Source organism: Saccopteryx bilineata, chromosome 12 (genome assembly GCF_036850765.1).
Source record: "Saccopteryx bilineata isolate mSacBil1 chromosome 12, mSacBil1_pri_phased_curated, whole genome shotgun sequence".
Lineage (NCBI taxonomy): Eukaryota > Metazoa > Chordata > Mammalia > Chiroptera > Emballonuridae > Saccopteryx > Saccopteryx bilineata.
Genome location: NC_089501.1, coordinates 4,463,308 through 4,484,041, shown reverse-complemented (window position 1 = coordinate 4,484,041; position 20,734 = coordinate 4,463,308). Strand labels below are relative to the sequence as shown.

Here is a 20,734-nt window from a genome sequence, read left to right as displayed (position 1 = left end):
AAATCATAAGGAAGAGAAAATATATATGTATATTTTATGCATTCATGACATACCTTTAAGAAATATATATTTTTTGATATTTCTAAGCCATGTGCTTCATCTGTGAATTTTTAAAAATTGGAGCAAATCTCCAAAGATTTTCCTAATAAAATGGAGACTTGACTTGGGGTGGTGAAGGCATGGTGAGGTGTGCAGATGATGTGTTATGGAATGGTAGCCCTGAAATCTATGTAATGTAATTAACCTACATCACCCCAATAAAGTCAATTTTAAAGAAATGACAACAGCCAACACTTGCGCGCGCGCGCACACACACACACACACACACACTTTCCAATATATTTACTTGAAAAAAATCCCGGTATAACTGGATCTGTGCAATTCAAACCCACTATGTTCAAGGGTCAACTGTATATTTGTAGAAATGTAACCACAGGAACTGATACGACAGGTCTCAAGACATAAGACCTTTTGTTTGTGGAGAGTGCTGGCTGTTATGGTAGGAAAAGAAGTGGCTCCAGGCCAAGAAATGGATAGAAATGTGGTAGTGAAGCAACATGAACTCACGATCTGCTCACCGGATAAGGTGAACAAGTAATGAAAAATGCATCAAAAGCTCTCACACACACTGTGGACATCTGCTTCTCCCTCTTCAGAGGAGATAGCATCATGAGCGCATAAGGAATTTTTACAAGTGTCCTTGTGACTTCATCTCTTCTGTGACTGCACTGGGTGGCAATCTTACCTTTCACTACCAACGCTCCAAAAGATAGCACGGCTCAGTATTTGTGAAGTCACACACCCACAGCCGTGGTCACCCTGGATATAACTCCAAATATAGGAAGGAAGGTTGCTTTACCGGCCGCAGGGACAGAAGCAGGAAAAGAAACCCCTTCTTCCCCTAACCCCAGTAGTTGTTTTCCCATAGAGCTTTCTTTCCTTTGTAAGGGTAGGAGCCAATTTACCCTGGACCATAAAATAACGGCCTGTTGATTACAGAGGGAAGAAGGCTGGACTGGGCACTGGATCTCAGTATTTGCGAGCAACTGGGCCTTCAAGAGTCAGGACTAGTCCAGGATCTCTACCTTGGACCCCAGAGGCATGAACGAACAGGGGTACAGACAAGATTCTTTGGAAGGGGATCTGGCTTTTCCCCTCACAATAACACTTAATAAACCACAACCTAATGTCACTATGAAATTAGTTGTCAGGGGACGTTGGTCCCCAACTCTTGCTCCTGACTTACTGGAAGTGCCAAGGGAGAAGCTATAAAGTATTACCTAATTCAGATCCCCTCCCCCAGTTCCCTTTGGTGTTAATTATTTGGCCATGGAACTGGGGTGGTGACACACTTCTTCCACAAGCACACAGCTTGCTCTGATGCTGGGGCTGGCTCAGCATAGGAAGGAAGGAGGCAGAGTGCACTATAACCCCCAACATGGCATCAAACCTGACACCAGGGCCAGGGGGCCCACAACAGATAGTCTAAAGCAACAACCAACAACAATTCCCAGGCCAACTGCCCAGTTCCTCATCAAAACACCCAGCATCTTCAGGAAGCATCCTCACTGAACTGGAGATGCACTGCTCATCACTTTCCCTTCTGTAGAATGGGCTCGAGCCACCTGTGGCCCCGCCCCAGAACCCCCCAGTCCCATCGGCACGCCTCCCACCTGGCTCAGAAACCACCTGTGCCTGGAGGTTAAGCCAAAGAGGCCCAGCCCCAGGTTTAGGGGCAGCTATCAAACAAGTTTTATACAAAAACTCCACAGAACAGAAAGGCGACTTTTCTTTGTGATGGTAGGCAAACAGATTGCAAAATAATGTAAAAACATAAAGGAACCAGATGAACGTTGAACAGCAATATAACTGTCCTTCCAGGAAGAAACCCAGAATCACCATTCATTCGGAAGACCTCCTGACTTAACATGGTCCTAAGGAAAGCAGCCCTTACCTGCCCTGGGTGTACCGCCACTCTTTGGTGGCTCAGCGTCGCACAGGTCTGTCCGACTCTACCACGGGCAGCAAGAATAGAGGGAGCACACTTAGGAGTGAGACCAGCTACTGAGCCAGGAAGTCAATGATGCTTAGGTTGGGCATAAGTATCATGGATTTCAGTGAAGCTCCCACCATTCTGACACTGTTTAAAGTAAGAATTGTAGTTCATTGGGAGGTTTATGTGTAGATGCTGATGGCCTGCTAAGTTTAAAGACACATCAGATTAAGCAAAACGTGGAAGGAAAAGGAATCATGCAGCTGAAAGGAACTACAGCTATCACTTTACAGTTACTAGGCAACAGGGCCAACGAACAATAAATTTGACAGTGCCCTGTCCCATCAATGACTTACATTAATAGGGAGGTGATCCCTTCCTTTCCCCTCCTCACCCAGGTCAGTAAGTTTGAAATCACACTGTTGCTGCAAGAAAAAAGAGGTGAGGGACTAAAGGATGAGGCCCATTCTAAAAATAGCCGTAGATGCTGTCGTCTGGTCTCTGGTGAGAGCAAGTCCCTCTATCATCTTGGCATCTGTAGGGAAGACAAGTTTCTGCCTAATTAGCACCACTAAGTCACATGATGTTCTAAGAAAGGGCAACGCCTCCAAAAAACGCCACACAAAACATAACAACCCCTATCAACTTTAATCTGGGAATAAAAACATAAATGTTCCTACCACTGTCCTCCCACAATGGAACTCCATGGTAACAGATTGGGATTTTTCATAGCGTTTTTGTCTCCCTGACAAAGAAAGGAACAGGACCCTGATACCAAATGTGTCACAGGAGGAAAAAAGGCCAGCAGGATGAAGGTCACACGCACGAACCTACCGGGGTCCCCCTGCTCTCCTGGCGAAGATGGAAAGACATTGGCCCTGGCCAGTTGGCTCAGCGGTAGAGCGTCGGCCTGGCGTGCGGGGGACCCGGGTTCGATTCCCGGCCAGGGCACATAGGAGAAGTGCCCATCTGCTTCTCCACCCCTCCCCCTCTCCTTCCTCTCTGTCTCTCTCTTCCCCTCCTGCAGCCGAGGCTCCATTGGAGCAAGGATGGCCCGGGCGCTGGGGATGGCTCCTTGGCCTCTGCCCCAGGCGCTGGAGTGGCTCTGGTCGCGGCAGAGCAACGCCCCGGAGGGGCAGAGCATCGCCCCCTGGTGGGCGTGCCGGGTGGATCCCGGTTGGGCGCATGCGGGAGTCTGACTATCTCTCCCATTTCCGGCTTCAGAAAAAAATAAAAATAAAAAAAAAAAAAGATGGAAAGACATCTGGAGGAAAAGTCTGCTTGAAAAACAAAAATCTAAGTGAAACACCACTTTCCTCCCTCTTTAAACATAGGGATTATTTAAGCCAAACTTGGCCCCTGGGGCAAGCTGGGGCCTATATATGGACATTTAGGATAGAAAAGGAAACGAACTGATGTTCACACAACCTGACAGGGAAGCCTCACGCCGAGTTCAGAAAGTATGACTGTTTCCACCCCTGAGAGCAAAAAAAAAAAATGGCTGCCTGCCACCATCTTTGCTCTGCCCCAGAGGGATCTAACGGGTACCCCAAACCCACGAGCCACAGCCATCTGCCAGCAGCCACCAAGGCTTTTGGAATTGGCATCACCCCACTCCAGCAAACACAGCATGTTGGGGGCCTAGCTTAGGCAGCCACACTACTTCTGGACTACCAAACTAGAAGTGGCTTCCTCGGAGGTGCCCGTCACAGGGAAAGCATGAAGAACCCAGGGACAGTCATGGGCACAACACTGGCTTCATTTGGTAATTTTTCAGTCTTCCAAGTTGGAAGGGGTGATAAAGAGAGTGGAGGGCCTGACCAGGCAGTGGCGCAGTGGATAGAGCAGCGACCTGGGATGCTGAGGACCCAGGTTGGAAACCGGGAGGTCACTGGCTTGAGTGTGGGCTCTCAGACATGACCCCATGGTCGCTGGCTTGAAGCCCAAGGTTGCTGGCTCAGCTGAAGCGCCCTCACCCCCCATCAAGGCACATATGAGAAAGCAATCAATGAACAACTAAGGAGCCACACAAGGAATTGATGCTTCTCATCTCTCTCCTATCCTGTCTGTCCCTCTCTGTCTCTGTCTCCCTCACTTAGAAAAAAAAAGGGAAGTGCATGAAAACCAGCTGGGTGGTCACTAACAGCAAGGACCTGGACAATTAAAATCCAGCCCTCTGCCTGTGATGTGGCCAAACAGACCCATCCCCCCTGACTGCTGGAGGAGGGGGACCGGGAGGCACAGCTCTGGAACAATCCACTTTGGCAAATGCTGTCAGCTTGCCAGTTTAGCCACTGGGAAGTGTACAGGGGAAACAGAACAGGTATGGAAGTTCTGGCCTGTATTCAGGTAAAAGCTTCCCTGAAAGGAAAGTCAAGTTTCCAGGAAACAGCCCACAGGCTCTGGTGCTTTCTGATGGGCAAGGAAATGCCTAGGACGAAGGTGAGGATGTGACAGGGAAGCTTACAACAAGCTTCCTGTGGCAAAGGTGACACTCAGGAAAATCCTAGAAAGACACTCTGTTATATGCACTATTAGAAAAAAGAAAAGCTTTGTGTAAAAGCAAAGCTATCTTGTGTAGGTAGCCCTGCTGTCTCCCAGTAACTTCTGGGCTTGTTCAAGGTGCCAGGGGATGTCTGCCTGTGAAGACTGGGGCAGCCCCCACAGAGCCGTCTCCTCCAGGACAGTCAAAAGCTAGGTCTAGCGTGGCGTGCCCCTCCCCCGGCAGCCTCGGTGTGGTGCTGCCATGACCAAGGGAACCAGGAGGGGGCAACTGTCCCCCCCCCCCCCCCCCGTGCTTCACAGCGGGGGGACAGAGGGCACGAGTGACCCGAAAGGAGGCACTGGCTTTCCCGTTGCTTCAAGTGCAGGGATTCACGATGGTTCAGGTAAGTTTAATGACGCCCTGTCTTTAAATGGGGACAGAGATGCCATCAAGCAATACTCTGTGTACCCAGAGTTGAATATGGTGACTACTGACACGGTACAAATACATGTATTAATCCACTGTCAATAACAAAGTTGCAGAGATTTCAAATTTTCTTAATATGCTTAAATTTTAATAGCATGTAAAGTTCCTTATTATGTTCTTTTAAAGAATTATTTCTAAGGCAAATGCCTTTCATGGGCATCTGAATCCTCTCTGGACTCATGGTTATTTAACTTTGTGTATAATATCCAAAGACCGTTCCTGGCAGAGGCCTGTGGGTTCAGACTCCAGTGTCCTCGCCCAGGCTTTGGGCACAGACCCTCCTCACCCACAGGTCGGGGGCAGTCAGAGTCTGGTTTGCTCTCCCTGCCCACATCACATCCACACCCCCAGCCCACCTGTCCTCAGTTGTCTTCTATTAAACGAAGCCCCTCCCCTGGCACCTGATCGCACGGTGCCTGGAGTGGTTACTTTTTTCATAGACATTCAGCTCCTGAAATGTTGAATTCCTTGAAAACAGTAAAACCTTCAAATCAGATCAAACAGTGATGAAGCTCCAGCTATTTTAAGAGCATTCTCGGAGTCATGGTATTTACCCCCAGAAGCAGATACTGCTAGTGGGGAAGCAGAATTTCCTGGATGCCGCAAGCAGCCTGCAAAGCTAAAGACAGAACAGCTGTGCAGTAAATGTCGGGCAAATAAAGGCATGAGCTGTCCTTCAGGAATGGCCCCCTCTTCCCCTCTGCCAGTTACAGTCCTGCCCTTTCAGCGAGTGCTCTGGTTTCCAGGGCGTTTGAGACCTCCTCACATTTGCTAAGACTTAGTCTCACTTGAATCCAAGCAGAAACCTGCTGCCTGGGGGCCAAGACCAAGGCTTTCTTGGAGAGGGTGGTTCCAATGAAGCTTAGAAAACTCATGAAACTCCCAAGGTACAATTTCAACATTCCGTTAATTTAATTTTAAAAAACTAATTAAAAAATTAAGTAGTATTTAATGAAGAATTTACCTTTGCGCAGCCTTCCTGTATACGCCTCCCGACATGTTCTTTATCAGCAGCCTCGATATCAAGAGCCTTGCTGTTGTCATGGCTCAAGCGACTCACCATTTACAAACAACAAGGAACTCTGGTCCAGAAGGAAACGCTTAAGAGCCATAAACCAGGACCTGAATATCACAAAGTGTCAGTGCACCGGCTGTGGCCCCATCCTGTGACTCTACACTGCATTTACTGGCTGGAGGGTGTGCAGTCCCCGCCCCAGGCGGGGTGCCCTGGAGCCCCGAAGCCCCGGGCTCGCTGTGAGTGCAGGTGGAATGCACCAGCCCATCTAAGCGCCCCAGTGCCAAGTACAGAAGAGAAAGCTCTCTAGTCTTCTTTTCCTGTTTTAGATATACAGTTTTGAAGACCCATCTAATTTTCTCCAGAGTGATTCTGAAACTGAAAACACAAAATCAGCCATTTTAGTTCCGCTTATCCACCTGGAAGGTATGAGCAGAATGCGCAGGTGACACAGGCGGCGGTCCAGAAGCAACAACCACACCAGCATTAACAGAAGGAAACCAAGAAGGAACTGAAAGGAGCGACTCAAGGGTTGATCAAGATGGACAAAGAGACAAAGGACCGTCTTGCCGCCAGTGGTCTGGACAGGAGTGACGTAAATCGGCATTTTGTGCGGCATACACGACTGTCACCGGCCTGCTCAGCCTGACCAGGGCTGCGTGCTAAGTGCCTGTTGCTCCCTATTGTGGGTCCCAGCCCAGCCAGGCGGGCCGCTGACCTGCCCGCGGCAGGAGGGAGTGCCCTGGCTGAGGCACTCGGGAGGCAGGCCACAAGGACACTAACAGGTCTATCAGTCAACACATATTTTCTGATTACTTATAGATTTGATACAGATATACATTTTCTGATCACTTCTGAACAACAAAAAAATAACCAATGGAAATTCCAATTAATTCCAGTGGCGTGGATACAAAAGGAAGCCTGGTGGATTTCAATCTTAGAACCTCTGGCCTTCTCTCCTTGGCCATTAATTTCCCCTGAGGAGTCTAATCAAACACTCCATATAAGCATGACTACTTTATGTTCCAAACTTCTTTCACAAGAGAGAAAAGAGAAAGAGGAGAGAGGAGTATGGGGGAGGGAGCGGGGGAGGAGAGAGGGCATACTGATGTCCCCTTGAAAAGCCAAGACTGGCAATTCAAGTTTTCTATTTCAGGAACACTGGAAGTACCTCTGAGGCCTTCATGACTAGGTCATTCTCGTCCTTTAATACATGAATATTGTAGACTTCAGGGGGAAAAAAAAAAGAAGGTCTAAGAATATGTAGAAATTACAGAGCAAGTTCACATCTGTTAGCGGGAGAGAAAGAAATGAAACAAAACAGCTGCAACCAAGGGCACAGGAGCTCCTTGTGAGGAGCTTGGTTTCCGGAAGGGGCTTGGTTCGGCTTCTGATACCTAGCAACAAATCATTCTTCTTCAAGAAACCAAGGACCAGCGTTCTAAGGAAGCCCCCAAAGGAATCCTGCTCTACAACACTGCTTAAAGATCAATGACCCAGACCCATGTCCACCCCAAGAACTGGGGATTCTCTGTCATCCTGCCCTTGGGTCTTCCTCAGTTTTCGGTATGTCCTTGTCATACACCAAGCTCTTCTCAGCTAGGGAGTGGGTTTCACCACTGGAACAGCAGTGTGGCAAAACAAGAGGCCCTGTATTAGTACAAGTGCTCAAGGAAAGCCTGGATTTATCACACAAAATTCATTCATTGAGTACCTGCAGGACGCTGGGCACAGGGGATAGAGGCAAGTAAAATAGGGTTTCCTCACCCTCAAGAAACGCACAGCCTTGTTGGGAAGGTGGTGCAGTGGCGATGGGGACCATGTATCGTGGAGGAAAAGACTGCCTTATGTGAAAACATTGGAGCAAAGGACCCAAGGGAGTCTGGCAACTCTACATGCTCGGTTTGCGGGACAACCTTGTTTCCAAATGTCCCATCCGTTATCCCACGGTCGTCTTTGGGGGATAAAACACAGGCCCTAGTACTTCAGGAGCTCCATACTGAGAGGCCGGAGTTCCTACTAAATCCAGATGCTGGCTTCTGTAAAAGCCCGTGAGCTTGCTTTAGCTTACATTTAACTTCTAGAGCTGGTTCATAACAGCTGGACCTGAGCCAGACACCCACTTCAGCTCACTGTCCCTGGGGCTCTGCTTTGAAACATCATTTATAAGATGTTGAATATTGAGCATTATGAATACATTTCTAAAAGAAAAAAAGCATTTAATGGGAGCTTCAAGTTTATAAGAATTTCCAGTAGTAATTCTGGTGATTTTCACTCCATTTATTTATGCTTCATATTAGCTCTGTGCCCAAAAGAGCTTCTTCTAGAAAGCCATTTATAAATGCAATTGCTTGAAGCGAGAGTCATGCAGGCTCTGTCCTCATGCTTAGTAGTCTGGCCCGAGGTGACTACAGATGCTTTCAAAACTAACAAGCTCAGGCCCTGGATGATCAGCTTAGTCGGCTAGAGTGTTGTCCCGAAATGTCAAAGTTGCAAGTTCAATCCCTGGTCAGGGCACATACGGGAAGCAACGAGTGAATGAACAACTAAATGGAGCAACAAATAAATGTCCCCACTCCTAATTCATACCTCTCTCTCTTCTCTCTCTTTCTTAAATCAACCAATAAATTAAAAACAAAACAAAACACCTAACAGGCTCAGGCAAAGTGCTGGATGTCACTGCTTCCTAGGGAAAAGAACGGATGCAAGGAGTGCACCAGCCTCTGCACAGGAAACCCCTTTTCACAGCTGTGTCCCTGTTCCTTCCGGTAGTCAACACGATTCACTGTTCACGTCAGAAAGATCCAGACAGCCATTCTCTCCATGAATGACACTTCTGATTTGGGACTTTTTAAAAGGTAAGAATAAAGAGCCCTGCAGATGCAGAATTCTTGAGGCTGGCACACTGAACCAGTACACAGTACTGAACCAGACTACAGTAACAGTGCCACGGAGTATAGTCTCTGCAGTACTACAGATTCATATTTACCATGAGCTACATTCCCTGACACAGAATATCGACATCAAGAAAAAAACGAGACATGGATGGCTTATGATTGCTTGTATTTGGTCAAAATTAGTCCTGTCTCCCTAAATAAATATTTAAAGACATACTAGAATCATAGCATTTAAACATAAGTCTAACAAATATCAAAGATTTGCTTCTCTTGGAAAATAGTTACCACTGTTTCTTTACATTTTAGTAAGATCATGCACCTCCTCCCAGGGCCATTTCACAGACAGAGGGGTGAGTTTCAGGTTTAAAATTATACTTGCACTGTACCTCTAAAACTCTATCCGTCCCCTTTCAATAGACGAGAAACCTACAATTCTGAGAGATTCGCCAGTGACGTGATCAGTGGCAGCAACAGAGAGAAAACTACCCTTTTATCCTCTCCATCTGGGCTTTACTTGGTTGTTTTCCAGTCTTAATCATAAAGTAGTTTAAAACAAAACAAAATGCAAGGTGGCTTCCTAGTGGGAGGTATTCAAATGCCAAAAGATGAAGATGAATGAGAGCTTGTGAAATCAGGCATCTTTTGACATCAACACTACAGTGAGACGGACTCTGCTTCCCCTCCAAGAGCAGACACGTCCAACTCAGGAAGACTTATTAGAAGCTCAGCTTTGCAACCACTACGCTTGCTCACAGATGTCTCTGCTGCCAATCTATAGTTTCTTCACCAAGCTTTCTGAGTGCCCGAGAGACAACAGTGCACTTTACACCCCAGTAGCTGATGCTTATAAAAAGGTATGGTTATCTTTTTCTTTTCTAGATAGACCCACAGGTTAAAGGATTCTGCATGTTGTTTAAAGTGAATGACATGGGTGAAACACCCAGGCCTGCAGAGAAGCATCTCACTGCAGCTCTGCAACCAGACGGTCAACTGGACAGAGCTGCTCGAGTCACTCCGTAACCAGAAGCCGCCAACTCAGCATCACGTGACCTTCAGTCAGCAAGTCAGGGAGTGAGTCTGGAGAAGACCATGACTTCTGGTGTCAAGAAGGCGTTATTATACAACTCTTGGGAAGCTTGGTTGCCTAAATGGGGTCAAGTGAGGTCTGACATTGTGATCTCAGGCCTGATTTGTGAATTTAGGAGAAAATCTACAATATAGTGATAGCCACAAGTTTAAAAGTCAAGAGCATTACCTCTGGCCATACGTGCTCCTGGCCCTTCAGAGAGGCCCTTCATTCCAAAGCCAAATGGAAATCCTCAATACAAAACCCGGACTCCCTCAAAGCCTCCCCAACCCTCCTGCACCATCTTTACGGTGTTTCTTCTCTTGCTCGTCATACTGAGCTAGTTTACTTTCAGGAAAACTTGAAGACTTTGTATTTTTAACTGAAGAAATATCTTCTCTAAAGTACCTCCCCCAAAATATTCTTAGAAAAAGGTAACTGAATGACCATAAAGCTCCATTAAGATATAATAAAATGTTATCCCAAAAGTCATTTTTGATTATCAAAATAATTCATTAATGTTTTAAAAAACTTAAGTACTTAGATCTCACTTAAAATATTTTTATACAATCTTTTAGAATTATACGTACACAAAGAAGGTCTGCTATTGAACTCAAAGGAAAACTTCCACTGGGAAAAAAAATCAGACAAAAATTGATAGTGCATTTTCTTTTGAACTTACTCTTTTTAATGAATTAGAAAGTGGCCTCTTTACAACTACAGCAAAATTAAAATTTGTCTTCTTAAGACACAATCACATTTCTCTTCCTAAAGGAAGACAAACTTGTTTATTCTTCTAAAAGCCAAGTATCTAAATTTCTCAAGGCAAGTTTCCACCAGTCCGCGTTCTGGTGTGAGCTGAACTGGCTGGCATGGAAGTGCGTCAACCCCTTTAGCTTCTATGATAGTGCGTCAACCCCTTTAGCTTCTGTGATAGTGTGTCAATCCCTTTAGCTTCTATGATAGTGTTCTTACCATCTCAATGGCTACGAAGTGACTGAAAACAGATGTCCGAGTTCCATTAGGGGCCTGCACTCGCTTGGGAGAGCTAAGAAGCCCTAGCATCACAACCCTCCTGACATTCCCCTTTCCACAACTGCTCAGGAGCTGTGGTGAGCTTACCATAGGAGACCCATCTAATTCCTTCACCAGGCCAGAGGGCTACACAAGGCTCAGGTTTTTATGCTGGAATCCCCCTTTTCTCTTACACCTTTTAAAGAAGGATGTCAGAAGCTTTTTGAGACTAATAAAGTAACAATAAAAGACGCTGAAGCACAGAGCAGAGCCCTTAAACACGGGAACGTCTGGTGGTGCAAGCCCACTAGGAAAAGATGGCAGGCTCACTTGGCTTCCTGAGGAGGGGCGGCTCAGAGCAAGCTCGCTACTGTCCGCCGCTCTGGCTCCAGTTTCAAAGCACTTCCCATTTTTACTATCCAGATAAAATTAGAAAGAACTATTATAGTTCAAGTCATTCAAGAAATACGGATTCTTGAATGGTCCAACTGTGTGACCCTGAACAAACTACTTACCCTCTCTGGGCTCCCTGCTTAGTAGTCATCAGTCAGTATTTTTACCTAATTTACCTCATATACACTGCTGCCCACTGCAGTGTTACAAAGCACTTTCACATACCTCAGCGCATTTGATTCTTGCAATTAATCCTACAAAGTAAAGGTCTATGAGCCTCATTTTATGAAACTGGGAATTGAGGCTCAGGGGCTAAGTGACGCAGCCAGAATGTAGAAGATAAGGGACCTCTGATTCCAATCAGATGCTTTTCTTACCACATCGCGTTGCGTTATCCTGCTGGTTCCAACAATATTAAAATGTCACAATTCTAAAAAGCTCTGTCACTACTCACAGACTACGCCACTCTGTTTAGAACCTGACATCGTTTATATATTGGGGGACAAGAAACACAGGAGCAAGTGCTCTTACATAACAACTTCTTTTCAATTTAATTCTTTTGCTCTTTTAAATGGTTAGATGCTGAACACTAATAAAGATGCTTAGTACTATGGTGAAGAATCTAACAAATCTGGCTTCTGGTAAAAATATTTATATATGAAAGAGTCGAGAATACACACTCTACACTTAGATTAGAAGTACCTGTAAATTATTATTTTAATAGAAAAAAGATGAAATCGTAACATCGAAGATCAATAATGGCGGTGTTGGACCTGAGAGTCTAAGAACATCCTTTGGCTGGTCCTTAACCTTAAAGTTATGGTCTAAGCTCACACCTTGCCCCCCCCCCCCTTCTATCTTCATCCATCCATCAAGCAGGGGGACCTGGGTCATAGGGTCAGCAAGGGCGACTGGATACAAAGAATGACATCTGTGAGTGAGTGTGTGTGTGTGTTCTTACTGGAAACAAAATTCCTGAGCTGTCGGCAAATTGTGGGGAGGGGCGCCCGACAGCCCTATTTGATTCACAGGAAAACCTGGAGACGAACCGGTTGGGAGCCATGTCCCTGTGCACCACTGCTTTATGGTTCCCTATTTCTTTCTCCCTGTGAAGTTCAAACGAAATAAAAGACAGCCCTCCCCAACCACCCCACTTTGTTATTATGATTTCATAGCACTGGGCACTGACCTGCTTTGCCCACTTCCCCCTCTCCTCAGGGATCCATCAGCCTGGCACCCAGCTCTGAGATGAGGCCTGCTTAGCACCAGTGAAGCTCCCCACGTTCAAACCAACCACATTCTGTGTGGAGATGAGGGAATCAAAGTTAAAATCCAACCCATCAGCATCCATGAGTTCACTACGAATAATGGACTCCATGTCGCATTCCAAGCTCCCATTGAACATGTCCAGGTCCAGGTCGCTGGGGAACTTCTCATGGCCCATGACGGAAAGGTTTGCACTGGCTGAGTACAGAGAGGAGCCTGAGAGCGAGTCCGAGAGGGTCTGCATAGACTGGCTGACGGGGGACTGCTGCTGGTGTTTGGCTGACCCAAGGCTGCTGGAGTCGCTCAAGCCCATGTTGCTGACAGAATTCGACAAGGCACGGCTGCCACTGAGAGCGCCCTGGGTTTGGTGCTGGTGGTGGAGCAAGTTCTGATTGACCAAACTCCCCTGGTTAGGCTGAGCAGCAAAGGACATCATTGGGTCACTGCGAAGCATCACGTTCCGGCGGGAGTTCTGGGCAGACACAGCGGTGCTGGCCTGAGACATCAAGGGGTCCGACTGGGTCATCATGACATCGCTGTGGCTGAGGGAGTCTGAAGTGAGCAGGTCCTGGAGTGTCTGGGTGCCATAGTGTGACATGGAGGAGAAGGTGGCTGGCTTGTTCTCTTGGATGGTCTGCATGGGAGACTGACGCAGGGAGTTCAGAGATGAGGGCCCAAACACAGCGCTGTTGAAGGAGCTGGTGGGAGAGCCCAGGCCGGAGCCCTTGGCGGTATACGGGAAGCTCGAGCTCCGCTGCATGAGCCCTCCGGTGGGGGCCGGCTGGGACGGGGGGAGCGCGATGTTATCCAGCAGGTCGTCCATGAGGTTGTCGGCCAGCCCGTCGTTCAGGTTCATGGTGCCCGCCATGTCGGTCAGCCGCGGCAGCTCCACGGTGCACGGCTTGCTGACCGAGGGCGAGAGGCTGGCCGAGCTGCTGTAGAGCATGGGCGACAGCGGCGCGTCGTCATCCTGGACGTCGTCCAGCTCCGCGCTCGCCAGGATGGGGGACAGGCGGCCGCTGACCGTGCTGGCGTTGGAATTGGTGCGCGAGCGGAAGTCCGTCCACGCATCCAGCTCGTCGCTGCTGCGTGACGTGGGGCTGCCAGGCCACTTGGGGAGCTGGGAGGGGCTGTCGTCCGCCGACTCAGGAGCGGTCTGCAGGGCCGCCTTCTTCTTAGCTGCGCGGCTACGGCTCTTGGTGTACTTGTTGCTGTTGTCCATGGAGACCGCCCGCCGCCGGGGCGCCTTCCCACTCTTGCCCCCATCGGGGTTGATGATCCACCAAGAGCTCTTGCCTGTCCCCTCATTCTGGACCCGCATGAACCGACTGTGCAGCGACAGGTTGTGCCGGATCGAGTTCTGCGGAGAGAGGGGAAAACGTGGAATGTGAGCCAAAATGGTCCAAAAACTGAGCACCAAGAAGAAACAGTTCATTAGACTCATTTTTAAACACCTGCAGGACCCACTCTGGCTTGAAGCTAAATGACATGGTAAATGGCAAGTTTCATCTTTAGGAGGCAGAAGACAGTTTCATATCCAGGAGATGCTGGGAACTGTAAAGCTCACTGACACTACTTTCCACAAATTCTAAGTTTTGTTGTCCTTTCTGCAATTGTATTTCTTACACAGAAGTTCACATTTATAATTTATTACCACACCACTGTCTCCTGCACTTTGCAACAAACCTCCCTGGCTCCCTAAAGGTAATTAATATCCTGGGGACTATTTTATTCTTTCACGGTTCCCTCCTCTGCTAGTGGAAAGGCAGCATCCACATTTTCTTAACCACATCTAATGAACCCAGAGCTGGGGTGAATTTTTACCTACAACTCCATCTCCTCCAGCCATAACTTCACACTTGACAGGCATAAGAAAGAAAGAAAGAAAGAAAAAAAAAAAACCCTATAGATTTGCTGAGTTGACAAAAGTAGGCAAGTCTCCTGTTCAGACAAATTCCAATTGATACAGACAGTCCCTCCTCAAGGTACTGCGGGCTGAGCATAGTAACTTCCTTCTAAAGGGTACAGTATGGAAAGGGAGAAAGAATAACTTTATCATGGAAGAACCTGACAAATATTATCCCAGCCAGATGACCAAGGCCAACATCAAAAAGGATAAGTCATATTGATAATATCTACTTTTGATATCAAGTAATGAAAATGCACCTTCCTCTGTGGTCTGCCTTCCAAAATCCATCATCCCAGTCTTATCACGAGAAAAACATCAGACAAACCCCAGTTAAAGGACACTTAACAAAATGCCTGTCCAAAGCCGCAGAAACGTGGTGTCCTAGATGGGATGCTGGGACCGAAAAAGGGCATAAGATAAGAACGAAGGTGATCTGAACAAAGAATGGACTTTAGTTAACAATAATGTATCAAAATTGATTCATTAGTTGTGACAAATGTAGCAAACTAATACAACATGTTAACAATAGGGTAAACTATGGTGGGTATAAGAGAAGTCTCTATATTAGTTTTGCAACCATTCTGTAAATATAAAACTTCTAAATTTAAAGGTTTATTTTTTTTTAAATAGACAAATAGGGGAAAATATCCCCCAAACACTAATGACTATACTCATCTTGCAAGAATCTGCCTGGCTTGGTAGATAAGCCCAGTTGACAGAGATGACCCAGATCCAGTTTTATCTCTGCTGCTGACCAACCATGTGACCTTGAGCAAATCATTTAATCTGTCTGCGGCAACTTCAGTTCTTCATCTTCATTACAGCCATAATAACATCCAAACCATTCCTCCCTGGCAGGGATTACGTAAGGATGATCTATGATAATAGACTTTAGGAGCCTGTCACGCTACCAAGGCAGGGTGTTCTTACTGCTACTCACAAGTACCGAGTCCACAGTGGAGAGAGCTTACCGCCTGGTGTGGGCTCATTTTAATCTGTAAAATGCCTCATGGGCAGTAAAAGAGGAGTTGGTGGTATTCTCCACATCTGGAGCAGCACCTGCAGGCCAGATGAGTTTGTATTTGCAAGTTAAAGACAAAAGATATTGGCTGATGCTATATATTACATAGGAACAATCCTAAATGTTACTCTAGTTTTGTTTTTTAATTGGCAATCACCAAGTGTATTTATGTAGAAGATACAAATACATGTGTTACCACATGTTTTAAAAACATAAAGTCAGCAGGCTTTTACCATAAGTAAGTGTTCCATGAATGCTCAGTGTCCCATGAATATGTTCCTGTGCAAGAAGGGCTGAAGTCTGGGCAGGGGCAGTGAGCATCAGCGACCATGGGTCACAGACTGGTGCTCCTGCCACAGCCATAGAGGTGCACTCGAGGGAAGAGAGCAGGCAACATGCTGAGTGTCTGATGAGAGAAACTTGGCCCAGGACACTCTATATCCTGCCGCCCTTTTACTCATATGGCTTTCAAAAGAATAATGACATCTCTACTAATGGTCCAGAATTTCTCTGAAAAGGAAAACACTTTCTCAATGAAATAGATATAAAGCATGCTCTTAAAACATTCTGCAGAGTTCAAAGAAACAGGCAAGTGCAAGGTGGTTCTACTACTGAGTACTGAGATGACTATCCATTTAATGACTATCTAATTAAATGAAAACTTAAACTCATGCTTCCTGGTGAAAAAAAACAGGAAGGTCCTAAGGCTATGTGGGGGCAATGTGGACACTGACCAATTGGCCTAATCACTTCTGTCCAGACTCCTTTGCTCTAGATTTTGAAAAAAGTTCATACCAACATCTAGAATTAACAATGGCCAACCATAAGTATCCAATTAGCCTTCCTTCAAAAAGCATTTAGGGACACAGTAACTTTTGAAATGTATTTTTAGTCTGGCCAATTCTAAATTAACTGAGAAAAATAAAACAGTTTACAGACCTTCAAAATGCCCTAGGATTTCCTAACGGTCATCTACTGCTGCAGCTCTGCACCCTAACAATGCATGTGTGTAATTTTATAAAATTACAAGCTGCAATGGGTTAACATTTGGAAACAGATACTGAGCTTCTATAAAGGTGTGTGGTAAAGGGGCAGGGATTGTCACATCTAGGACCAGAACCCCAGCATGTCAGGGCCCTGGTCCCTAATTCAAGAGCCTGCTTGATTATAGTATTGTTAGCTATTGGGTCATAGGTCTTAGATTCATTGTTTTTCATCCTCACAAAAAACCTACAAAAATGGTATCAGGACCGTCACCATAGATATGAAGGCTCAGACTGAGAGATACTAAATGACTTACACGGTTACACAGCGAGTGTCTCTAAGAACTCAAACAAATGCTTTCCCAACTCTAATCCAGTGCTTTTACTACAACATTCCCAAGTCTGTCTCCAAATCATTCTGATGTCATCATTTAACTTACCTGTGCTAACATTTAAGGAAAGAAATGTTTAAGAAAGAAAGATACAAAAGCACAATCTTACAGTGCTTACAGTGGCCAAGACATGGAAACAACTGAAATGCCCTTCAACAGAGGATTGGATAAAGAAGATGTGGTACATATATACAATGGAATACTACTCAGTCATAAGAAATGATGACACAGTATCATTTACGAAAACATTGATAGACCTTGACAACATTATACTGAATGTATGAAATAAGTAAATCAGAAAAAACTAAGAACTGTATGATTCCATACATTGGTGAAACACAAAATTGAGACTCATGGACATGGATAAGAGTGCAGTGGTTACGGGGGGGGGGGGAGGAGGGGCATAAAGAGAAACAAATATAAGGTGACAGAGGATGATTTGACTTTGGGTGATTGGTATACAGCATAAATGTATGTCAAAATGATGTAGAGATGTTTTCTCTAAATCTGTGTACTCTAGTTGACCAATGTCACTCCGTTAAAATCAATTGTGTAAATAAAATAAAACAAAATACTGAAGAAAAAAAAAGTGTTTCAGAAGAGCAAACCTGAAAATGAAGGCTTACTCTAAAGCCCATGTTGTGTTTCTTTACCAGCTGGCCATCATAACATTTGTTCTGAGAAGATAGTAGTTACCATACAAACTAATGTTAACTGCCCTTGTATTCTGAAACAAAATTCAGCTTATTAAGTGGGTGGTTAGCATAAGTGTCAACCTTTGCTCAACTCATTTCAGCGGTTATTTAGTAGCAGAACACATTTCCTAAGGCACACTGCCTACACAACACTCAGACAGGTTTTTCCAGTTACAGTACTAAGACAACACACACAAAAACTGTGCCACCGCCACCATCCTCATAGTCCCCTATCCAGACAGGCTGGCTGGTCTTCCGTTTATAAAATCCATAATCCAAAGGTGGGACACAGACTAGGGCCAAGAAATACCACCCCTCTGTCCATTTCCAGTTCAAATGCCCCCTTGCCCTGCCAAGGTCAGATGCCAGAAATGTATTCCGGTCTTTACAGGTCATGATTCGAATCAGTAGCTTCGCTGCCTAAATTCTGGTGAAGCACAAAAGGTAAATAACTAAATGCCAGATAAAATGTCAAAACTGCAATATTTTCCCACCTTCCCTGACAACAAAAGTTAAGAGTGACATGATTTCTGTAAGATTTCAAGCCGACCCTCTCTCACTTCAGTCCCAAGAGTGAAGAAATGGGATTTATAAAAATAGACAAGCCAACTGTAAAATCCTCTTATGCTTTATATATAGTTTAAGTTCCCTAAAGGCTCTCCATAAGGGGCTGTAAATTAGCTTCCAATTTACTGTGTGTATTTTAAACTATAAAACTACTATTAAAAAGTCTATGATTTTCCACTAATTCATATATCATACCAAATAGTCTAAATTTCTAAAATTTTACATTTGTTTGGGGATTGGGAACTGAAGGTAAAGAAGGAATGCTTTGACAGGACTACAGTGCTTTTTCTAATCACATCTAAATACACACTTTGAAATACCTTGAGAGGCAGGCCAATGCTAATTGGCCAAAGTACTAGCGATGTGTTTTCCTTAATGGCTAAGGTGATAAAGTAAATATTACCAACCAAGACTCCTATTGTTAGAGCTCTGGCTATTCTGTCATCACATTTACTTATGAAAGGAGCCCAGAAGCTATTATAACCCCAACCCAAACCCATGTGAAGAGCTCTGGGTTTTTTTAATCCCACTCCTAAAAAACTCCCAATACTGATGAATTGGTTTAAGTAAACCACTTTAGAAAGAAACTTTAGCAAATTGGACAAACAAGCCAGTTTTTCTCCAACTTAGGCCCAAAGATTTAGAGAACCCTTAAAGCAAATCTACTGCAATGTGCTGAGAGAGAGAGAGAGAGAGAGAGAGAGAGAGAAGAATACCCTTTATGATATTTTTATGTCAATCTTCTCTTTTATAAAATGATTTACACTGAAGCCAGCCCTGTGCTGGGGCAGAAATGCTTTAGATGTGGTTAATTAGTAACTAACCTGGCAAACCCGTGTCCTGTGTGACTGTGGCTAGAATCGGTGGCCCAGTCCTCTGAGGAGGCACATGCAGTCGGTGTGTGGAGGCGGCACGAGGGGGCTGGCACTTCACGCCTGCTGACTGTGGTGGTGTGGGCCGCAGCCCGAGTCCCCTTGCTTGGCCTCCTCAAAGAAGTCAGTATAAGGATGACTGTACTCATCAGAATCTGACAGTTACTTCTCTTGTTATCCTAAAGATAGTTCTCTACTGCAAGATACATTTACGGCTACTGCTAAAGTGCATATGGTCACTGTACATATATATATGCCAACTGGTTGTGAAAACACATGGCCCAAAACAGATTAGCTGAAGTGTCGAAGAAAAGGTGCCTGAAATGAAAAAGTATCCCATCCATACTTCACAAAGTAGGTAATTCAGACATGCGGCGCAAGGTGGCCAGGGAGGCCGTGTGATGCAGAAGGAAGACCACAGGCCTCGATGCCAGCCAGCTCCCAGCTGGAGTCCTGGCCCTGGCACATGTCTTATGACCTTGGGCAACTGACTTAACTTTGGTTGCCCCTTTCATAAAATGGGGATAAAAAGACCCTCTCTGCCATACTTTAGGATCGCTGGGAAGATGAAATGAAATTAAACACGCACAGGACTCCTCAGAGTGCCAAGCACAAAGAGCTGTCTGATCCCACACACGGAAGCAGTGACATCACAAACATTCACTTACTGTTTTCCGAGCATCACATACTTTAAGCCAAAAGGTGAGAGGGTGGCTCCTTCCAGGAAAAGAGTTCAAACTCTTAAAAGTGTTTCAGAGGTGCTGTGCCAGTCAGGAGGAACTGGTCATTTCTTAACTGTGGCTACCTTATGTCGGCTCCAGCCCCTTCCAAGTCATGTTTACCTTATGCAGACTGTCCACTAACCCAGACACCAGCTGCATGTGCTTCCCGGGGAACACAGAGAGGGTTTTGTCTGGAAGCAACATGTGGTATCAATTTATCTTTCTCAGCAATGGCAACAAGAAATCCACTGACTTTAAAAATAAAAAGAGAGTTGTGTAATTTAACTCTTAAAGGCCCGTGTCTTTTTTTTTTTTTTAAGACAGCCTTTTCTTCCCTTTTTTCCCCCTTTCAAACGCAGCCAAATGAGAGTTACGGTGGTTCCCTCTCAACCCAGACCCGCTGTTTCCCACCGGGCAGGACCCAGATGTCTTCCTGGTGCTTACGAGAGGGTGCAGAGGGGACAGTCTACGAGGGGCTGCCTCTGAGCACAGCACAGCTCCACCTTGAACACAGCATTTCAAGCAGGTCTCCCTGGCAGTTGGGCACTGCTAATTCAGAATGAGGCTGCCAAATGCCTCAACTCAACTGCATGCAACTGCTGACGTGCAGAAGATAAAGGTCACGTGAAACGCCCAATGCAGGCGACAAGCCATGGGAAACCCGGGTGCTGTGCACCACAGCAAAGCCGCCCAACACCAGTTTCGGGGGGGGGGGGCTGGGAAGCTGTCCTTGATTTACAGTGACAGGTTCTTCCAAAGGCAGTTCTCCAGACAAGGCCGGTTTCCCTCAAGTATGGGTTCTTCACCCTGCTGCCCACCCTGGAGAAACAGACGTTAGACATGGTCACCCCACCCTGGAGAGTCTAGTGAAGCAGTTGCGGGGAGGGCCCGGGTGGAGGTACAATTCTAAAGCTCCTCAGATTGGTCTAGTGTGCAGTGCAAGCTGAGAGCCACTGGA

General features: G+C 45.9%; 1 protein-coding gene across 2 annotated transcripts in view; it reads right to left on the bottom strand.

Moving 5' to 3' along the window:
• The window catches only part of FOXO3 (forkhead box O3), a 126,231-nt gene that overhangs the window by 6,035 nt on the left and 99,462 nt on the right, over window positions 1-20,734 (bottom strand). For both annotated transcript variants that reach the window (XM_066248448.1, XM_066248447.1), the window contains one exon: window positions 12,539-13,975. In XM_066248448.1, coding sequence (XP_066104545.1) covers window positions 12,575-13,936 — 1,362 coding nt within the window. In that variant the 5' untranslated portion in view covers window positions 13,937-13,975 and the 3' untranslated portion in view covers window positions 12,539-12,574. The remainder of the gene's footprint in view (window positions 1-12,538; window positions 13,976-20,734) is intronic.